Source organism: Corapipo altera, unplaced genomic scaffold, assembly GCF_003945725.1.
Source record: "Corapipo altera isolate COAL_440 unplaced genomic scaffold, ASM394572v1 161, whole genome shotgun sequence".
Classification (NCBI taxonomy): domain Eukaryota; kingdom Metazoa; phylum Chordata; class Aves; order Passeriformes; family Pipridae; genus Corapipo; species Corapipo altera.
The window spans coordinates 212,420-235,679 of NW_020884979.1; the positions used below are offsets into that span (position 1 = coordinate 212,420).

Genomic DNA, 23,260 nt, shown 5'->3' on the forward strand with positions numbered 1-23,260 from the left:
GGAGTATTAATGCTTCTAGAGAAACAATTCCCAAAATGCACGCTGGGAGACATGGGAATGGCAGCCCCAGGGCTCTAATGCATTCCCAAGCCAAACCGTAACCACTTTCCAGTCACAGCCAGGAAAACCTAGGACTAGTTAATGAAGTGGTTTGCAGCTTCATTTAGGGCAATTAGCCATGTTTCTATTATATTTGAATATCTATTTTACCTTGCAACTGTGGTATATAAATATGACATATTTGCAATGTGTCACAAAGGACTATCAGGGAATCCCAGAGCGGCTTGGGTTGGGAGGGACCTTCAAACCCACCTCATTCCACCCCTGCCGTGGGCAGGGACACCTTCCACTAGCCCAGGTTGCTCCAAGACCTGCCCAACCTGGCCTGGAACACTTATTTTCTATACATAAAGCAGTAAAATATATATATATATATATAAAGATATCACAGCTCCCTCGTGTCCTGGACACACAACACATGAGACGAATCCGTTTGACGTAGTTTGGATTTGACATTATCCACACACAAAGAAAAACCTCCAGGATTTTGGTAACCAAACCCAACTGCATTTTTCGCTTTCTGCCGCTCAGACTGCTCAGATTCACACATGGAGCATCCTCCATGGATTAGCACATTAAATCCCAGACAGCAAAGGAACACCGAGTACACGGGATTTAGAAAATGCCGGAGCCGAAAATGCCAACGAGACCTTAATTCCAACCCCTCCTGTGGATTTGGAACTACAAAACTTTGAAATCGCTGATTATCATATCTGGGGCTCCCAGCTTCAGTGGGATGTGGAGCTGCTGGAGTGAGTCCGGAGGGGACACGGAGCTGCTCCAAGGGCTGGAGCCCCTCTGCTCTGGAGCCAGGCTGGGAGAGCTGGGGGGGTTCCCCTGGAGAAGAGAAGGCTCCAGGGAGAGCTGAGAGCCCCTTGCAGGGCCTAAAGGGGCTCCAGGAGAGCTGGAGAGGGACTGGGGACAAGGGGTGGAGGGACAGGACACAAGGAATGGCTTCCCACTGCCAGAAGGCAGGGTTAGATGGGATATTGGGAAGGAATTGTTCCCTGTGAGGGTGGGGAGGCCCTGGCCCAGGTTGCCCAGAGAAGCTGTGGCTGCCCCTGGATCCCTGGAAGTGTCCAAGGCCAGGCTGGAGCAACCTGGGCTAGTGGAAAGGTGTCCCTGCCCATGGCAGGGGGTGGAATTAGATGGACTTTAATGTCCCTTCCAACCCAACCCATTCTGCAATTCCATGACACGCTATTGAAAAAATAAGGATGAAAACTGTTCCCGGATGGAATAACTGATGGATTTGGGTCCTTCATCCCTTGCACAGCACAAGCACCATTAACCCTTTGTTCCCCACCTCCCCCAAACAGCCCCCCCTTCCCACAGCTCACTGTATGTGAAGGGGAGGCAGCACTGACCACAAACTCCTGCATTTATTTTGCCTCCACATCCTCCAATTTCCACCTTTTTTCTTGTCCTGCTACATAATTTGGATGAATATCGCAGGAACTTCCCAGCAAATGATTTGAGAGGACTGTCCTACACCCATCTCCTTAAGACACTGAGCTACCAAAACCCATGTAAACCAAAAATGAAGTCTAAACAAGGCACTAAAATATCAATGTAATTTTAAAAATGCAATGGAGAGAGACAGAAGGGTTTAATTTGGTTGCTGGGAAAAGCCACACAGGGGTATAATAGTGATTCCCAAATCCTGGGACTGGGGCAGAGGTGCAGCCTATTGAAAGGAGGGTGGAGCCAGGTGGGGGTCAATCCCTTCTCCCAAGTGACAGGACAGGAAGAAACAGCCTCAAGTTGTACCAGGGAATGTTTAGATTGGATAGTAGGGAAAATTTCCTCATGGAAAGGGCTGTAAAGCCTTGGAAGGGGCTGCCCAGGGATATGGTGGAGTCCCCATCCCTGGGGGTGTTCCAAAGCACATGGGCCAGTGCTGGGCTTGGCACTGCTGGGCAACAGCTGGACTGGATGATCTTGGAGCTCTTTTCCAACCTAAATGATCCTTCAATCATTAAAAGCTGTAACAGAATTCCCAAATCCTGGAGTTAAATGTGCAACTAAAGCTGCTTTGAGATGGTGCAACCACAGAGATCTACAGCTGGAGAAAGCTGAGCAAGGGGCTGGGAACAGGGGCAGTGGTGGCCCTGGAAAGCCAGTTCCTGGGACATTCCTTGGCACACCCTCAGCACGTCAGGAGACAGGGGGGAATGTGCTAAAACTCAACCCAAGACACTTGTTTCTACTCTCATGTCTATAAATCCAAGGAAATTTCCTTGCTGGGAGTGATCTCCTCAGCTCGGAAGCCACACCAAGAGCAGGGGAAATTCCCCCAGGTTCTGTGAATGCCCGAGTTATCCAAGGGACTTGTTGCATTCCCACCAATTGTAGAAATTAAATTATCAAACACTGACCTTTCTCCCTCCCTGCTGCCTTTTTAATGCCATTCCCAAGTGTGATTTGGATAACAGGCGATTCAACCACCTTTTTTTTTCTTCCCTGCTGTAGGATTTTACTCAACATTTTTTAGAAATTCTTTGAGAAGCTTAGGACAGAAGTGCTGCTTTACCCACATAACTGGATCAACAGGAAAACCACAGGAAATCTTGACATTGAGCTTTTTGTTTCCTCCCCCTGCCTAAAACTGTGCCAAATCAATCACTTTTATGCAAATCCTTGTTGCAGCGACAGAGAAGATAAAATCAAGTTATTAGAGAGGATAAAATAAAGTTACTGCTGTTTCGTTCCGATGTTGGATACAAATCATGTTAAATACAAAGTGATTGTAGCAGTACTACATTTATCTAGTTATATGCAGTATATAGATAAATATATATAATAGATATTTATATACAGTATATAAAGTATATACAGCATATAAAGATAGATTATATATAGTATATGTAGTAGTATCTATGTAGATAGATTATATATAGTATATGTAGATTATATATAGTATATGTAGTATTATAGTGTATTTATATATGATATATAGATCTCTACATAATAAAGCTATATAGTATATAGACATGCAAAGGATATATAGTATATAATTATTATATGATAGTATATAATTAGTGTATTTTAGTCTATATTTGGTGTATTATAGCATATAATACACTATATATAGTATATATATAATATATATTATAGTGCATAATACACTATATATAGTATACTATATATAACACACTATATATTATAGCACATAATACCCTAAATATAGACTATAATATACTAAATATTTCTATATTTAGTGTCTATATAATTTAGTGTATTATAGTACATAATACACTAAATATAGACTATAACACACTACACATATATACTATATTTAGTGTCTATATATATTATTTAGTGTATTATGGTCTATATTTAGGGTATTATAATATCTAGTCAGTATATTATAGTATATAAAACACTATATATAATGGTATATAATGCACTATATATATAGTACACTATATATAATAGATCATAACGCACTATATATGATAGTACATAATACACTAAATATAGATTATAATATATTAAATATATACTATATTTAGTGGTTACACACACTATATTTAGGGTATTATAGTATATATTTAGTGTACCATAGCATATATTTAGTGTATTGTGGTATATTTACCTATATATCTATATACTGTACACATTTCTGTGTTATAGAACATATAAATCTAAATATACAGATCAGAGAGTGATTTTCTCTTATGTAAAACAGGGTCCCCTTAAATCAAAGACAAACTCAGAGAGGACAAAAAGGCTGATTCCAAGCAGGAAACTGGGAGCTGTATCCCGGGCCAGACTGGGATAACCAGCCTACTTTTCCACACCATCCATCCTCAGGGTCCAGAGTTATCCCCACTTTTGTGCCTCGCTTCTTCATGGGCATTTATTAAGACTTTTTTTTCCCCCCTCTTCCACAAAACTTTAAATGTCCCTGCAAAAGTTTTATTGACTCGATTCTCTTCCTTAACTCTCGATAAGGAGCTTAATGCTGGTTATGTGATCCAAGGAAACAAAGCTGTGCTTGTGGCTGGGAATGGGGTCTGGAGATAGGCAAATTGAATTCCTGGCAGATCCACTCCATGTTCCTTTCTCCAGCAGGAAAGGGAATAAAGCTTATCTAGGAACACGCAGTTATTCCCTGTGACAAGCAGCTGGTTTGCTGGAGCCACGGGATTAATCTGAACGCTAAAGGAAAAGGTAGAGAGGGAACAACACTCGGAAAAAAGGAACTCAAAGCAACTCCCCCGTCGGCAGCAAAGTGCCTGCAGTGCCACTCCAGCACTGCGCAGCCCTTTTTCACTCACAGGACAACTTGGGGTTTTTGGTTTGTTTGCAGGGGGTTGTTTGCAGGGTGAAAGGGGTTTCTTGTGGGTTTTAGGGGGTTTTTTTTGCTTGGTGTTTTGGGTGGTCTTTTTGTTGTTGTTTTGTGGGTGGTTTCTTCAGGTTTGTTTTATGTCAAGACTTTATAAAAGCCTGACATTAATGAGACCCCAGGTGGGCAAAGCCCAGCTCTGTCCAGACCACCCCCCTCTCTGCTGTAACTCTTCCCAAAGCACCTTTTCCATGACACCTCCTTTAAACTGCCCTCTAACATCAGTGTCCCATCAAATATGGAAGGAAATGCTGTTTGCACATTCCTCTCTTGTCCCCCACCACTGAATCAGGGGCTGGAGAAGGTGGTTCCCCTTTTGGGCACCACAGGAAGTGATTCTTTCACTCCCCAACCTGATCGAAATTCAATTTAAAAAAAAACCAACAAACCCTTTTCCAAACTGGATTGATTTTTCAAACAGTTCCTCTCATGATTTAAATGTGCTTGGAAAAGTCAACCACAACTGGGAGCACAACTGGGAAGCTGTTCTTGGGGAGCAACAGAGCCTGGATATTGCCACTGGAAGGTTCTGGACTCTTAAAGTCTCAATATTGAAAGCACTTACCTCTTCAAGGACATCTGCAAGCTTACTGAGTATCTCCTCGGGAAGGCTCTGGAATGTGGGAACGCTGCAACAGAAGAGAAACCTCGGTTAATGGATCCCTTTAGACAGGACATAATTCCAGCTGCACCTCTCCTCTCTCTTCCAGGGATATTTTGCCCTCGTCCTCTGGGGCTGAACAAGAAAAGCAGCAAACAATGGAAATCTGAGCCCTTTCCAGCAGCCAAGATGTATTTTGGGATGACGGGAGACCACTTGCAGTGAAACCTCTGGAAAACCACCTGTAAAGCTGGGACCAACTAAGAATCCATCCAGGATCCACCAGAATCCATCTGCACCACAGGCCTGCTCAGTCACACCTATGGCTGGGCACATTTTTCCTGGTCTGCTTCCAGCCCACCAGAGTGAAATCCAACTCCAAAAGAAGGTAGAGAAGGTCAGCTCCAACCAGCACCAGGGAAAAGTTGGAAACCACACACGGACACGGGAAACACGGAGCACGGAGCTGCCAAGGGCACAGGGCACCAACAGACCCCCACCCAACACTCCAGGAGGTACTGAAGACTTCACTGGGGGGTTTATACCCGACTTTGTTGATTTTCTTTTGCCAAAAAGGCACCTTTTCCCCTTGTTTGGTAGCACTGCCCTCAGCACAGGGCTGGGCTGGACATGCCGGCTGGAACAAGAGGGTGATGCAGCAACAACTGACCCAGGGCCACCAGAACGAGGTGGAATTCAGTCTGGAGCAGGAGGAGGGACAGGGAATCGGGTCTCCAAACCTCCAGCAAGGACCCTGACCTTAAAGCTGTATCTCCACTGCCTTGCAGCCCACCCAGCAAGGCTGGGAATTGTCCTCCTTGGAGATACTCAGAAGCCAGGTGGACATGATCCCGAGCAACCAGCAACCTGAACAGGGGGATGGGCCAGATGAGCTCCAGATGGCCTTTCCCAACCTCCCCCAGCCTGGGATTCTGCAACAGCCCTGGTTTGTGTCTCCCTGCTTTCCCTAAAAACCTGATGTTCATCAATATTCCCAAGTGGTGCTGAGCGAGACCCAGACACGATGTTCATTCCAGAGGCAGGAAAGCAGCACTGCACCTGCTTTAATTAAAACCACTTGTCCTCCACAGACTAATTAACGACACACCCACATGAAAGAGTAGAGGGTAGAGCTCTGCCAAGGCTGTTTCCAAGAACAGTTTGCTCGGGAGTTGCTTCCCCACAATCCATTACATGGTGTGAACACAGTCCTGTGCTCCCAGTGTTGGACTGACATTCCCAGTGTTCTGGTCTGATTCCAGGAATGTGGATAATGAGGAGCCAAGGGAGCTGCTGGAAGCATTTCCTTCTGAGTGGTAAACAGAACCCAAAATACACCATTGCCCAGAGAAAGGGTGGATGCCCCATCCCTGGAAATTCAGGGCTTGGCAGTGCTGAGAGAACCTATGGAATCAATGATCTTAAAGGTCTTTTCCAACCTAAATTCTTCTAGGACTATTTGCCTCCTTTTGATTAAAAAAGTAGCTTCAGCTGAATCTATGTAATGGCAACAAGAGAGACCTGGCCAAATAAATGCAGAAAAATAGGACTTTTCATCCTCTCAGTAACACCTTTTTTTTTCCTTAGGAAGGGCACTTTTATAGCTGGAAACACACAGGTCCAAAACACAACAACAGCAGACAGGAAGCACTGAAAAGGAATTATGTGATGACTGGGAAGAAGTATAAAATGAAGGTTCATTATACCAATTCCAGCATTCCCAAATGAGGAATAAACTTACGGGAGAAGATAATAGCATTGGAAAAGGGGATGGATTTTACTGTGGTTGCACCATTACACTCCCAAATTGAGGGAGTATTTTTTTTTATGGATAATTATGCAATCCAGGGGAGGGTAGTGGGAAACATCCACTATAGACCAAGTCCATAAAAACCAGGGAAATAGCCCGTGAGCTCTGAAGAAATTCCAAATCTTACCACGAGAAGAGATTACAACTTAAACTCAGCAACAGAGCAGGTAATGGGAAAATCAGCTTGTTGAGAAAACAAACTCCAGCTACAGCATATCAGGGAATTACCCCATTAATATCCCAGGTTTATGATGGGCCAATATCCTCCTGAACAGCCAGAAGTGACAATGCAGCCGAATATTTGAGTCTCATAAGAAAAGGCCTTACAGGACTTGATTGTCCAGGTCAATAAAAACACACCTCTGCTCTCTGCAGGACAATATTAAATGGATTCATCAAACAGATCCTTGGTTTCCTCCCAAACCTGCCTGTATGACTGAAAGAGCTGAATACAAAAATGAGTGTTTTGAAGGTTATTTCCATGTGGGTACTTGCACTGAAAGGAAAATGGAGCCTCAGCTCTCAAGGGAGAGCTTAGAGCAAAACAGCTGAGCTGCAAATTGCTCCAAGTGGGAAAACACATGTTAGGGAGGCAAAGGGGAGCAGAAAACTCCAAGGAAATATCTGATCAGCACAGCAAGAGGTGTAAAAAATTGTATTTCATTTTCTACAGCTGTGTGAGATCTGTGAAAGAGTCTGAATATATAGAAAAGCAAACACTGGGTTCAATGCATTCATTATTTATGGTAGAAGAAATCACAGCAAATGCAGCTCCAGCTCATCAAGAAGTGACTGTTTTGCCAAACAAAGCAGCATCAAGTAACCCAGAGTTTTCCAAGAAGTTCCTCTCCAACTGCTCCTTAAATCCTGTCAGCAATGAAGATCTTAAAACATCCCTGTCACCTCCTCTAGACAGGGACAGCAGCTCCAGAGGCACAACGAGGCAAAGCACACCCCTAACTTTAGGAAGTTGAGTTTTAACCCCAAGTGCCAATAAAGCTAATTGTTTTAATCCACAACCATCCCAATGCTGGATCAGAAAAGCTGTGGGGCTGCCATGAGGTGACAGGATGAGGAGCAGCCCTGCACCGTCTCCCGTCTCCCTTCCCTGATTCCCCCTGGGCTCTGACAGGGAAAGGAGGAGCAGCTCCTGCTGGTGAGGAGAAGTGACTTTTGCTGGCTGTGTTCCACACTCCTCAGCTATGGGACACTGTGTAGGGTCTGACAGTCCCTATTCCTGGGGAGGGACCGTGGGGAATTGCTCGGTGTCTGCAGCTATTCCGGCCGGCTCCGAACGCGACACGTTTTCCCAGAGAGCTCAACGTGCCCAACACCAGCTGCCAAACTCTGGGAAAACAGCTGTGCTAAAACATCCCCGGTGAGTCTCTGTCCTGGTACAAAAGCAAGGATGTGCCCAACCCAGAGGAGGTGGGAAAGGCTGGGTTCCATCCCTGCGGATGTGCAGTCACCCAGGGAGAAGATCATCCCCCCTTTGGAGGGCTTTGGTTCATCCCTGTGATCCATCCCATGGGATTATTCCTGTACAAAACCAGCAAGGGCTTCCAAGCAATCCTGGCTGTGCCCCAAGGGCTGGATTTCAGCCTAAAAGCCACTCGGTGGCAGAGCTGCCAACACTGTGACAGGACATTTGTCTTCTGACACACAGGAAAACTCCACAGGGTTCTTGGCTCTTCTTCCCTCAGCCCAACACAAAAGCAACTATTCACTTCCTAAATCCATTCCAAGATGTGTCTCCCAAACTTTGGAAGGCTGTTCATTGAGAGTGTTCATCCAGCTCCATGCAGATGATCCTCCTGGGTTAACTCTGGAACAAAACTTTTCTCTTTTATTCCATGATGGCACCCTAACAAATGCAGTTGTTGCTGCTGTTCCTCGCCTTGGGCCAGCTGGGAATGCACAGCTCAAAACTCAAAACATGGCAGTAGAAGGAAATTAAGCCTGGCTGAGTTCCCTAAAACTCCTGAGTTTTGGCACCCAACTGGAGTGAAGGTTGAAAAGTGCTCTTGTCTTTGCTCCCCACATTTGGGAGGCCCCAACACCTCTGTCTCTCCACTCTGAAAGAACTGAAGCTGAATCTTCTGCAGCACAAGCTGCTGCCTAACTGAAGAAATCCACCAAAAAAAAGGTGCTTGGAAAAACTCAAGCTGTGCAGGCAGGTGCCCATTGGTCACCCAGTTGTGGCAGGAAGGGACCCCTGGCTCCATCAGGACCATGGCCTTGGAAAAAAATAACTAAGAAATGTGTTTACAGCCTCATTGATAAACTTTACCAAAACTCACTGTGCAATCTTTCATGTTGTTTTCTTTTTGCCTTCTTGTGCTGGGACATGTTGCACCAGAGGATCTTAGAATCATGGAGTGGTTTGAGTTTGGAGGGACCTTAAAGCTCATCCATTCCCACCCCCTGCCATGGGCAGGGACACCTCCCACTAGCCCAGGTTGCTCCAAGTCCCATCCAACCTGGCCTTGGACACTTCCAGGGATGTGGGATCTTGCAGAAGACAGTTTCAGAAGGGAAAACAACAGCAACAATGACAATTATTGCTCCCACATCGAATTTCTATCTTAGGGGGCAGATCCTGTCCCAGTCATGTTAATCCAGCCAAAGAGAGTGAAAAAAAAAGCTAATTCTGGAATAAAGTCTGATCCAAGGCAGGAATGCAGAGAGCAGAGGTACAGCAAGACCTGCCTCTCTGTTTTGCACTGTCCCATGTGGGGGGATTCCACTAATGCACTTTAAAAATGCATTTCCCTCCTGCTGAGGGAGTTTGAGTTTCAGATCAGCAGCAAAACCATCTCCCAGCGTGCTCGGAGATGCCAAGGGGATGCAGTGTCCCAAGTGCCCAACAATCCCTGAGTGCTGAGATCAGCCAGGGACTGTCCTGGAGCAGCCTGGGGGGAGCAAATACAAACATTTATTCTTTGAAGGATCAAGTGCTGGGTTTTTTTCCGAGGCGGTGCCACCACAGCAGACGTGGAAGAAAGTAAGTTGAGAAAAAGTGTATTTATTTCTTAAAAAACTCAATTCTTACCCTGTCACACGTGGAATTGGAAGTCAAGGCTGGGCTTCCTCTAGCCGTTTCCCATGTGCTTTGCTAAAATTCATGGAATCACTGAGGTTGGAAAAGCCCTCCAAGGTCACAGATTCCATGCTGTGATCAACGCCCACCTTGTCCCCCAGCCCAGAGCACTGAGTGCCACGGCCAGGCCTTCCTGGGACACCTCCAGGGATGGGCACTCCAAACCTCCCTGGGCAGCCCCTGCCAAGGCCTCACCACCCTTTCCAGCAACAAATTCCTCCTCCTGGCCAACCTGAGCCTCCCCTGGCACAGCTGGAGGCCGTTCCCTCTCCTCCTGTCCCTTGTTCCCTGGCAGCAGAGCCCGACCCCCCCCCGGCTCCCCCCTCCTGTCAGGGACTTGCAGAGCCAGAAGGTCCCCCCTGAGCCTCCTTTTCTCCAGGCTGAGCCCCCCCAGCTCCCTCAGCCACTCCTGCTGCTCCAGCCCCTTCCCCAGCTCCGTTCCCTTCCCTGCACACGCTCCAGCCCCTCCGGGTCTCTCCAGTTGAGGGCCCAGAACTGGGCACAGCTTAAACAATATTAGAGAATCAGGAGAAATGGAGATGGAGGGTCACAGCCACTCACACTCCCTTCATTTACACTCCTGGCCTTGGAATCAGCTCATGCAACACAGCTCTGAGGAAGGGAGAACAGATTTGCTCTGCAGGTGTTGCAGACGACTTTTCTGCTGTGCTAAAGCCATCCAAGCATTAAAACAATTCACAGTTATTCATTTTGGAGAGGGTGAAAATGTTACAGCTCCAGTTTGAAAGCTCTGCCCCTCATTACACAGCCCTTACTCTGGTAAATAAACTCCTGAAATGGGGTTGTGGTGAGTTTGTTTTCAGGTATCTGGTTATATCCTAAGTGCTGCTACACGTAGGAAAATGGGAGAGACACAGGAAACAACTGAACTGATCTTTTCCCTCCAAGTAAAGCAAGTGCCAAGGGTGGTATTTTCCCTTCCGATGAGAAAGGGTAACAAGGATGCAAAGGGATGAAGGCTCTGCTGACATCCTGAGGCCAAAACTCCTGTTTTCCCTGCAGGGAATGCAAAATATCCACAAAACGATTTGGTGGCACACCCTGGAATCATTAAGGTGGAAAAGCCCTCCAAGATCATCAAGTCCAACACTGCCATGTCCACCAGGAAACCATGTCCCAGGTACCACATCTACACGGGTTTTGAGCATTCCAGGCACCCCATTCCAGCCCGGAATCTGTTTGTGTTCAACAGGCTGCACAAAACTCCAGAGTATTATTTTCCCTTGCTCCTGTCAATCCCTGACAAGGCTCATTATCAGACACAGCCCTCCCACTGCATCTCATTTGTCAGTCACGGGGGAGATTGTACAATTTCACAGAAAAATTCAATTGTTGCTTGTCATGATGAGAGGGAGGCAGAGAAATTAGCAGGTATATGAACCCCTTCTCCCATTGTAGATGAATTCACTCAGGATGATTCATCCTGAAAAGGACAATTGCTCCCAAAGAGCTACAAAAACTCAGCAGCAGCAACTACTCTGGAAACATCACTAAACTTCAAGCAGGCACAGTTCTGGTTACTCATCTCGAGGCAGAGGATTCACACTCCCAGCAGTGATGCTCCTGTGCCTCCTCAGGGAGGGAAACTACACCTCCTTTAATCCCTGGAGTCTGTTATGGGACAATCTCTGCTCTAGCAGCTGATATTTCTTCATATTTGCAAATCAAATTACACCTGCAGTTCTGAAGTAAAGCTTCTGTACCTTCCATCTCCCATGTCTATTCCAACATTATTATATCACAGAATTCCACAATCACTGGGGTTGGAGAAGACCCTGTGATCAACGCCCACCTTGTCCCCCAGCCCAGAGCACTCAGTGCCACTGCCAGGCCTTCCTGGGACACCTCCAGGGATGGGGACTCCAAACCTCCCTGGGTAGCCCCTGCCAAGGCCTGACCACCCTTTCAGTGAAGAAATTTTTCCTAATATCCAACCTGAGCCTCCCCTGGCACAGCTGGAGGCCGTTCCCTCTCCTCCTGTCCCTTGTTCCCTGGGAGCAGAGCCTGAACCAGCGGTGTGGGCACTGCCCTGGGCCTGTGCCCACACTATTTTTGATACAAACATACCTACTTTTGATACAAATATAGAGGTGATTAAAGATAAAGGCTGTTGCTCAAAGCCCCCCCAGCCCTGAACACATTTGTTTCTATGCTCCTGCTTTCACAACCCAGCCAAAATTAAATTGTGCTTGGCTTGCTATGTAATCACCTCTTCAAAACAGTTTGCTGCCAAAGGGTTTCTCTCCAGCACTTTTTCCCCATTCTCAGGGGGGGTTTCATGGGAAATGAACCCTCACCCTTCAGACCCAGAGTGGGTGCTCCAAGCCTGATTTCAGCATCTTGACTGAATCCCAGAATTCCAGAATGGTTTGGGTTGGAAGGGACCTTCAAGCCCATCCAGTGCCACCCCCTGCCACGAGCAGGGACACCTCCCACTATCCCAGGTTGCCCCAAGCCCTGTCCAGCCCAGCCTTGTAGACTAAAACTACAACTGCAACACAGCCCATCACCTCACACAAGGTGCTGGTGCCTGGAGAACAAAAGCCCTTTGTGAGAGACTCAGGCTGTGCCTCCAAAGGGATCCTCAGACACTGATCAATGCAGTGAATACCCTGTGAGTGGAAAGAAGTGACAAGTGGCATTTGCATGCACGTCCTGCTCTGTCCCACTCCCCCAAATTGGGCATCTCCAGGCCCAATTGAAGGCAGGCGTGTTGTCTCTCACAGATCTCTGCTGTTCTTGACAGCAAATTGTCACCATAATCTCCTTTTCAGGAAGCCCCTGACAACACTATTTCCCAGGCAGGGAGCTGTTTGCTGCTGGAATGCTGCTCCCCTCCCTTCAACCAGCCCCATTAAACCAATGGATTACAAAGATTACCATAATTTTCTGTCTTCGTAATTACATTTATACAAAAGAAAAATGAGCTGTGAATGTTTTTAAGATCAGATGAATCACAAGCGTTTCATGTTCTCCCGGGAAACTTCTTCCAGCGCCCGCCAAACCAAAGGGACCTGAAGGAGACAGGGAGCTCCTGGAGCAGGGCCAGAGGAGATGCCCAAGGGATGGAGCAGCTCTGGGAGCAGCAAAGGCTGAGGGAGCTGGGGCTGTTCAGCCTCCAGAGCAGAGCCTGAGAGGGGCCCTCAGCCATGTCTGGAGGGGCTGCAGGGAGGGGGCAGAGGATGGAGCAGGCTCTGCTCAGGGGGGCCCAGCAATGGCACAGGAGGAACGGGCAGGAACTGATGGCCAGGAAGTTCCAGCTGGACAGGAGGAAGAACTTGTTGGCTGGGCAGTGCCCCAGCCCTGAAGAGAGAGCAGAGAGGGGGTGGAGTGTCCTCCCTGGGGATATTCCAGAGCTGTCTGGACACACTCCTGTGCTGTGTGCTCTGGGCTGGCCCTGCTGGAGCAGGGAGGTGGCACCAGATGCCCACTGTGGTCCCTTCCAGCCTGAGCCATCCTGGGATTCTGTGATATACTGAGATTTCTCCTGGCACTGCTCCCATCCCTTCCCAGCCAGACTCCAGCCATTCTCCCATCCCTTCCCACCCGGAGCTGAGCCCTCTCCCGGCACTGCTCCCACCCGGGTTATTGATTTGGGTGCAGTTCAGGCCATTTATCCTCCCCGGAGCTCTGAAGGCTGACAGATGGCAGCTCATCTTAATTCCTTCTTTCTAATGGTTTTTATCCATACCCTTGGGAATGCTGCTGTTGTTGCTCTTTGTCTTTCCCTGGAAGAGCTCTGTCATCTCTGCATGCCTTTTTATGGATGCTACCAGGACTTCTGCCTGAGCTGAGCCTGGATCTACTTGAAACAGGTGCTACTCCATGTTTCAGGAGCCTCAGCATCCCAAACACCTTTAAAACACCTCCAAAGCCATCCCTGGGAACCCTCTCTTTCTCCAGGATAAGCCTCATTCCCTTTCTGAATTAAAGCAAAGAGGAGGAGGATCTCTGAGGTCACGATGCTGTTGATTTTCTCCTCCCTTCACCTTCACAACTGAGGAGTCCAAACTTTGCTCTGCACAGTGAAGCCTCTGCGGCTGAAAACGAATCAAGGATTGAGGATTTTCAAGGGTCTTGGACTGTATTGGAGAAATAATCAAATAAACTTGACAGACTCGACATATGGTTCCAAAATCCAATTGTTTACGAAAACATAATCTTGGGAATATGTCAGGCAGGCAAGCAACGAAACGGGCAATAAAAACCCCTGAAGAAACCAAAACCAACCGTGCTGGGAAGTCAATTCAATGATTCAAAACAGTTCTGTTGTCCTGCTGTCAAAACATCTTTGCTTCTCACTTTCTTCACCTTCTTTGGGGCTGCGACCCCAAAACCAGCTCCGTGATCCTGACACTCCCAGGCCCATCCCATTTCTGAGATCCAACACACACGACATTCCAACTGGAGCACCCTGGGTTTGGATGAGCGCAGATGCAGCCACGGGGATGGATGGAAATGGGCGACACATTGCAGGGACAAAGCAGTTTGGAGAAGGGGGAAACCACTGGTGAGGAGCGAGACCCACCAGCCACAGGGTAGTGGATCCACGGAACAGCCACCCTCGGCCACTGTTTTGTGCTGGTGATCCCAGCCAGGCACTCACACTTCTCTGGGACTCCTTTCCTGATGAACACACATCCCAAAAGAGAGACTCTCAGCCTGTGAGATCTCCTCCCACTCATAACAGAATTTCCACACTTATTTATGGCTCAGAAACTCATCCCTAAGTTTGCTGGACACGGGTGTCCCTGTGCAACCCGGCCACTGCTTTTGTCTTTTATTTTCCAAATGGCTTCCCACTGCCAGAGTGGGAATAGTGGGAAGGAATTGTTCCCTGGGAGGGTGGGGAGGTCCTGGCACAGGTTGCCCAGAGAAGCTGTGGCTGCCCCTGGATCCCTGGAAGTGTCCAAGGCCAGGCTGGATGGGTCTTGGAGCAACCTGGGCTAGTGGGAGGTGTCCCTGCCCATGGCAGGGGGTGGGATGAGATGGGCTTTAAGGTCCCTTCCAACCCATTGGATCTGTCCCCACGTGAATCCCAACAGATGTTTAATTTTGCTCTGTCCAGCCCGCCCTACTTTCCCACTGTTTCTTCTGCTGGGACATGAAAGCTTCACCAAGTTCCACCCATTTGTTTAATTAATTGCTGCTCAGCAGACTCCAAGGAGATCAGCACAGGGCACAGATGCCTCTGTATCCCAGGAAGGGATCTCTGCCAGCCCATGGATCATCCGCCCATGGTTGAACCTCTAAACCTTGTCCACTTGTCCTGCTTCCAAATTGACGAACACAAAAGTGAAACTCAAGTCTTTGGGAATATTTGCTGGGCCCCTGAGCCCTGTAACCCCCGAGCTGTGCTGTCCCTCTTTGCCCACAGCAGCCCCAGGGAGCCTGGCTGTGCCCAGAGCCTGTCCCCAGCCACCAGTGGCTCTCCCACCCCAGCAAAAACAACTTTTAAACATAATTTCCACCAGTCAGCTCTATTTTTTTTCTTTACAGAAAGAAGGTCATCGAGGTAAGATTATGGCTGGCTGACAGGTTTTATGTTCTGTGCACTGATTTATTCAAGGCCACACAGCACCTTGATTAAACCCCCCATTACATATGTTTGGGAGGGAACACTTCAGATTAAAATGACTCATTGACAGCTATCAAAATACAGTTAAAAGGGGTGAACAACAGGTGTTGGAAGTGCTTCCCATAAATCCATCCCTAGTTCACTGTCACTTCTGATTTACTGAGGATCATTCCTCAAGTTTGTGGATGACTCAGTGTACTCCTCTTGGGTGATTAATGCCTAACAAAATGCCCTTTAATAGTTCACACGTATCCAATATCCCATTTGGGGACCAGGCACGGAGATCAGGGCAGCAGCACCGGGGTGAGCACACAAGGATTGACTTGAAACAAGGTCCTCTCCAATAACCTCCTCCAAAAAACCCCGTTAACAGCTGCTGGAACAACCCATTTGTCATTTGCTATGGATTCAGAGTGGGTGTTACCTCCCTGGGAGAAAGATCAGATGGTGAAGATCATCTCAGAGGTGAAGGAAGGCAAGGCCCAGGGGAATTGAAAATCAGATAAACTGAGGTTTTTCTCTCATTCCCCCATTTCCAGCAATAAGGAAAGTTCTAGACCAGCAGCGTGTGGGCTGGAGCTCTATTCCTGTGGGAGCCTGGAAGACAAGGTTGGATATTTCCTTATCAAGACGTGCTTTTCCTTTCTCTAACCCAAATCCATTGGAGGCTGTAGCAGATCTCAGTGGCTCAGAGAGACTGTCCCTGATCAGATGTCCCTCGGACATCCAGGACCTCGTGAAGATGGTGCTGGGAACAGTTTGCTGGTGAAGGATGGGAATTTATTGAAACATCAGTTTATCCCGTCATCTAAAAACACACAGGAACAAAAGCTCCTGGATTTCTGGCTGTTTGGATGGGCAAATCCAGGTCATGGACTCCAACCTCCTCAGAGGATGCAGGAGATGCTGAGCACCTCCCTTCCCTACAAATGCAGGGCAGCAGAGGGAGTGTTGGACAGGACATCTGCCCTGTGTTGGTTTGGCTCAGCCCCACCTCCTGTTCTGCACCAGGAGATCCCAAACAGGAACCACTTTGTTATTCCCTGCTCCAAAAGCAAGTGTTGATTCCTCCAGCATTTCCCTCCTCCAGATCAGGGCTCACTCTTTATTTTGTTTCAAGCAGCAAGACAAATTGATTTGTTTGGAATAACACCCTTTATCTTCCCACCCCCGGGCAGAGCAGCACAAATCCCGTGGCTGTGTGTTCGTGCACATGCATATTCCGATCTGCTCGGAATTTTATCCTCAAAGTTCTGTGGCTCCAGCCATTTTTCTTGTTAAAATCAGTATCTTATTGACTCACGGTGTGCTTTGGGCAGCTGGTTCTCCTCACCCTCCCTGTCAGCAGCTTAGCAGAACAGTAATTCACTGCAGGTCAGCTGGAATTCTCTAAATTATTAAGAAGTTAAAGATTTTTACCATCCCTCTGAGGGCACTTCAGCCTAAGCCTGATTTGTCTTCATCTATAGCTCAATTTAACAGCCCAAAACCTGCAAGCACGTTCTTTGAGATCACTTCCACTGCATGTAATGCCCTTTTCTTCCTTCCTCTATGCTTTAAAATACATATTTCTAATTGCATTGTGAACTGCTGGGGCACACAGGGAGTTTGTCTTCATTGAGCTCTAGAAACTCTCTTCATCTTCTCCCAGAAATACTTATCAGCTTAAATTATTCTTCCTAATAAGCATTAACTTGTATCTTTTGGAGTCCCTGCTCAATTCCCACACTCTGTGATTACTGTCCCCCTTAGTTTTTGGTAATCTCTGAGATGTATTTATTGGCAAGTCGCTTGTGTGATATTCCCAGCGACAGCGTATAATTGAATATAAAATGCATTCCTGATGCTCATAAAAGCAATAAAAACATCACCCTCTGCTTGCACATTAAAAATTCATCCCATGCAGGCAGAGGACAAATGCATAAAATGATCATTATGATGTGCAAATGTACTCGATGCAGGAAAACGAGACGGGGCTCGGACTGCCCATAAAAGCATTAATAGATCAGTGCTCCACTGGCAGGATTTAGGGGACTTCTAAAGGTGCTGAAGACAAAATGCTGCCATTAATGACATGACTAAGGTTACCTCAGCTCACTTCCAAAGAGTGATTTGTACCATTATTAACAACAAGGTGTGAGATCAGAATTAGCTCCCTGAAATAACCCCCCCAAATCCACCGGTTTGTGTTGGTGATCCCAGCCAGGCACTCACACTGTCTCTGGGACTCCTCTCCTGATGAACGCACATCCCAAAAGGGACACTCTCAGCCTGTGAGATCTCCTCCCACTCACAACAGAATTTCCACACTTATTTATGGCTCAGAAACTCATCCCTAAGTTTGCTGGCCACGGGTGCCCCCGTGGAACCCGGCCACTGCTTTTGTCTTTTATCTTCCAAATGGCTTCCCACTGCCAGAGTGGGAATAGTGGGAAGGAATCCTTCCCTGTGAGGGTGGGGAGGCCCTGGCACAGGTTGCCCAGAGAAGCTGTGGCTGCCCCTGGATCCCTGGAAATGTCCAAGGCCAGGCTGGACGGGGCTTGGAGCAACCTGGGCTGGTGGGAGGTGTCCCTGCCCATAGCAGGGGGGTGGGATGAGATGGGACTTGAGGTTCCTTCCAACCCAAACTATTCTGGAATTTCATGATTGCATGAAAATCCACTGTTTGTCTTGACCTGACCACTTACCTGTGGTACCCCAGTGTTTTCCCCTCCCTCTTTCATTTCCATCTGAGCTAAAGATTCAATGAGCCCTTCAACACAAGCTGCTCAACCCTCTTCTGTCTGCTCAGCACAAAGGAACTTTAACGGGTAATTAAGCACATTGTGAGCCATTAACTCCTCTCAAGATTCCCGGGAGGCTCCTTCAAATTGGGTCTAGGAGTAGAAATTAAAATCCATCTTTTGCTCACACGGATTAATCTTTCCTAAGAGGGAAATATCACCTGCTCCTCCCTTCCCTGTGTCAGAACTGACTGAGTTTGGTTACCACACCCTGGGGTGCAGCCCCAGTCATGAAATCCTTGATCCATGGAAAGGTTTGGGCTGCAAAGAACCTTAAAGCCCATCCAGTTCCACCCCCTACCATGTGCAGGGACACCTTCCACTAGCCCAGGTTGCTCCAAGCCCTGTCCAACGTGGCCTTGGACACTTCCAGGGATCGCAGTCACTCTGCCCTGTTGGGTTTGGCAGCTGGCTGAGAGCCCAGTTCTCCTCCTCTGCTTGCCCTCATTCAAATGCCAACAGCTCCAGGAATTCAATCCTGAGGATTTGCTCTGCTCCACCTTGTGCTGCTGATAGCTTGTTATTCCTAAAATACTCCACAGAGTTATTTAAATCCAGGAGTTTGAAGGGATTTAACCCAGCAGAGGATCCCTGGTCAAGCTCCCAGAGGTGGGAGTGGTTCCTATCCCTGACATTGCTCTGCCTTCATCTTCTCACTCTCAGTCACTACTTTCAGACCAAAATCTGCACTAAAAAGGGATTTATCTTTTAAATATCAGCATCAAGATGCAGCTGAGACCTTCTAAAGAGGTAGAAAAACCCCTCAGAGCAGTAACCTTCTGCCCAGCCCCTCAAAGAACACACAGCAAACAAAAGCTGCTGTTTCCAAACCAAAACCAACCCACCATTTTCATTAAAACTCATCAACAGCTGCTCAGAAAAGCCAAGAATACTTGTTTCAATATTTACTTTATTGGAGCCCTGCAGTTTTGGCCACTCAAAACCTACTCTTAGCTGCTACCACAGTTTGCCATGTGGTTTGGCTTGGAAGACCAGGGGAAAATGCTCCCATCCTTTGTGTTGAGAAGACCCTTCTCACTGTTCCCTGGGGAAAACGCTCTGCCTGGCACGGAAAATGCCTCAATTGTCTGGTCAAAAAACCCTCTCATGGAAGCAGCAGCCTCCTCAGATCAAGGTCAAACACTGGGGAACATCTGCATGTCTTTTGGAGAGTGGCAGAGATCACTGGCAGAGATGGGGAATGGGCCACCCCAAATATCTGCCCACACCACGGTCAGGACACTGCCCTGAGCAGCAGCTTTAGCTCAGCTCAAGAGAGAGGAAAGAACTTGATCTTGAACTACCAGACACAAGTCCCTGTTTTTTGGCTCAAAGCAGCAGCTTTGCTGGAAGCTCCCGCACTCCCTTTCAGCTCCACTTCAGCTGGAAGCTCCCAGATAGGAGCCAGATTCTTTGTTTTCCTCAAATCAACACTTCTAATTCCAGGAAGGGGAAAATGCCCATCAGTACAAGCCCTTCCCTTCTTCTGGCCACCTCATGGACCTGCTCCAGCCACTCCCAGCCTCCAGTGGGAGCAATTCCCCTGAAATCTGGCTCCCAGCACTGCGACAATAAGAGACACTGAGAATTAGTGAGACAAAACAACCAGTTTCCCAAACCTCTTATCAGTGGGAATTTAGTGATCAAAGGAGTTAATTTTCCTCTGGGAGGATTTCCCACCAAACAAAAGCTTCTGAACGGGATCAGTTAAAGACAACGGCCAATGGCTACTCTCTGTAACAACTGATTCTGTGCTAATTACACTAATCTGTCTTTAGATCAATACTTGCTGTATCTTCAGACTCCAGCTTGTTCAGCCGTTCTGAAGGGAAACTGCTGTTTGTGTGGGTGAGGCAGATTGCCAAGCCTGCAGACAATTACAAATAATGAGATGCACGCCCAAACAGCCACTTCTAATCACATTAAAGGCTTTGTTCTTAATCTTTCTCGGGCTTTGCTTATATAAAATGCAACAATTACCAGGTAAAAAGTCAGTGCTCTGCTCGAGAGAGATGAATGAAGATGTGCCTTGCGAATGGCACACGCAGGGATGTTTCTAAACCTTCCAGCACAGGAACAAGAACTTACCCTGTTTAACACATTCTCCTGGTGGAAAAGCATCTTCACATCTCAGTGGGCAAATAACCTTCCTCTTCTCACAGGATCACAATGCCCTGTCCCCATAAAAATGGACCACAATGTCCAAGCCAGTGAAACCATGAGCACCTCAGAGCCCGCTGCTGCCTCGTCTGCTTGGCCTCTCAACTGCCCCATCCTCCTTCTAGAATCCCAGGATGCTTTGGGTGGGAAGGGACCACCTCATTCCACCCCCTGCCATGGGCAGGGACACCTTCCACTAGCCCGGGTTGCTCCAAGCCCCGTCCAACCCGGCCTTTGCATCCAAACATCCTGCTTTGGACCATCCCAAGCTAAAAACACCTCAAATACTCAGAGTTCCATGGACTCAAAAGTAAAGGCACAAATCCCACCTTCACAGAATTCCCCTTGGAGTGAGTTTCTTCCTCGTAAAGGCTTCTGGTTACACCAAATGTGTTTTCTTCCCTTGTTAAATCAATGTCCCATTCCATGCCATGGGTTATTTAAAGGGAAGAACAACCCCCCCGGCTCACCTTGTTCCATGTTCCAGAGGACAGATGGAATGTTTGGAACTGTATAAATCACAGACACGCACACCCCCTCCCCTCAGCAGCTGCCCAGGCAGGACAAGCTTTAGGAGCCACCCCCATCCCTCACATTTTCCAGCCTGTGGTGGGAATTCCAGTGCTCTCACTCAGCACAGTGATGACCCCAGTGGAAACAAATGGAGAGGCACTAGACAACTAGAAGCAATAATAATTAAGCTCAGTAACAGAAAAAACTAATTCAGGAACTATCTGACATCCTCCCTTTGCTCCATCACTGGTCAAAGTGCTTGAAGGGGTTTTTGTATCAGGCAGAGGAGCAGAACCTGCCACTCTGAGCAGAGAAAAAGCCTCCTAAGCCACTTAGGAATTATTTAAAATATGTGCTAAAGCCCAATTTCTTCTTTTACCTGCCAAATCAGCTATTGCTGAGCTCACCAAGCTGCAGGCATGCAAAACAATTCCAGAATTGCTATATATAGTGTATAAATTGTACAGACACAGAGTAGTCTGAGACATTTACACACCCCTCACCCTGAACATTTTGCAGAGGTACACTCTAAATACAGAAATGATCCTGTTTCCTCCTGAATCATCATTATTATCCCATGAATTAAATGCAGTAATATCTCAATATTTCCCTCACACCTCTCATTGCACCCAAATAGCAACACCAGCAGCTTTTCCTGAGCTGGGGCTTCGTCTCTGACGAGTTTTCCTGGCTCTGGCAGAAGCTGCAGCACCTTTTTGTAACATCAAGGCCCAAATTAGCTGTGCTGTTGCTGCCAAAGGGTATCAAAGGGTGGCCTCCCTGCAGCCAACCCAGAGGGCTGGGGTTTAATGAGCTGCTCTTTTGGAACTTTACTTAACTTGGCCTTTAAACCCTCGCACACTTCACAGTCCAAGATGTGCTCCCGAGTCATCCCCCCCCCCACCAGACTCATCCAAAGACTCTCCCTGTTCTTCCTCTAATTCTTGATCTTTCAGCCTTGTGTTTGCAACAGGATTTATCTGCAGCTGTTCCCTCCAGATTCCTCCAGAAGGATCTGCAGTAATTCCTGCACCCCGCGCTCCCACGTGCCCCGTTCCAAGCTGTGATTTCAAAGCTCCTCAGAGCTACTCGAGCAAACACAGACCTCGACAAGTCTCACCCCCCAAAGGGTTCCAATCAGCCAGGCAGGCTGACACCATCACCCCACCACGTCCACCTGGAGGGCTTTGGGTTTGTTAAGAGTTACCTGAGGTGACAGATAATCAGGCTCTGGGTGAGATCTTTTTTCTCCCCAAAATACATTTTTCACAACCGTTTATCAAATGGCTTGGGAAAAAAAAAAAAAAGGTAAATATTTCAGGGACAAGTGGCACATCAATTTCCATTTTTCCATCAGTTCCTCATCCACAGCTGGGTTAGCTGGGACCGTGATAATTGCCAGCCATCCATAAGGAAAGACGAAATGAAGGCTGAAGCCTTTGATATGCAAGTCGACTCACAAAACAGGACAGGTGGGGTGGTTTGTTCACTGTGGTTCTCTTCAAAACTCCCAGCCAGCCTTTTCCAGCAGCAAGGAAACCCATCTCTTCATAATCTGCCTAAATAGATTTGAGTAACAGTTATCAAAATGTCTCTGCTTGGGAATCTCTGTTGGAGCTTGGTGATTTACAGAAAATAAAGGCCAAATAGTTAATGGGAAGAAATAACCTCTTTCTTTGACTTTTGCCATGGTATTTTTTTACTGAAACCACTTAGTAAATCCTAAAAAGCTTCACAGCAAGTTGAATCTTCAATGAATCCATCATAAAACAAGGAGACTGCCAGTCAGTGCACTGCTAAGTACTTCCATTGTAACTCCTGCAGGGACATTTCAAACCAATCTCAGCGTCTTCAGAGGTTTTTCTACCTCCTCTCAAACCTGAGGCTTTGAGGGCTTGGGAATGGTGGAATCACAGGCACGAGCTCAGGGCCCAACCAGGGGACTCAGCTGAGACAGTGATGGAGCAGTGAATGGTCACTGTTTGCCCTCAAAGGCATCACTCGGAGATTTAATTTTGGGCCCCTCATGGCAGCAGAGACCCGGAGGGGCTGGAGCGTGTGCAGGGAAGGGAACGGAGCTGGGGAAGGGGCTGGAGCAGCAGGAGCGGCTGAGGGAGCTGGGGGGGCTCAGCCTGGAGCAAAGGAGGCTCAGGGGGGACCTTCTGGCTCTGCAAGTCCCTGACAGGAGGGGGGAGCCAGGGGGGGTCGGGCTCTGCTGCCAGGGAACAAGGGACAGGAGGAGAGGGAACGGCCTCCGGCTGTGCCAGGGGAGGCTCAGGTTGG

The 23,260-nt window shown here is 47.6% G+C and overlaps 1 protein-coding gene across 8 annotated transcripts in view; it reads right to left on the reverse strand.

The window, feature by feature from the left end:
* Nucleotides 1–23,260, reverse strand: part of PRKG1 (protein kinase cGMP-dependent 1) — a 395,239-nt gene that overhangs the window by 120,159 nt on the left and 251,820 nt on the right. For 7 of the 8 annotated variants that reach the window (XM_027665603.1, XM_027665605.1, XM_027665602.1 and 4 more), the window contains one exon: nucleotides 4,977–5,040. In XM_027665603.1, the coding sequence (XP_027521404.1) occupies nucleotides 4,977–5,040 (64 nt within the window). Of the gene's footprint in view, nucleotides 1–4,976; nucleotides 5,041–14,254; nucleotides 14,258–17,405; nucleotides 17,411–23,260 lie in introns of those variants that run through there. The other variant, XM_027665611.1, reaches the window with a different exon arrangement.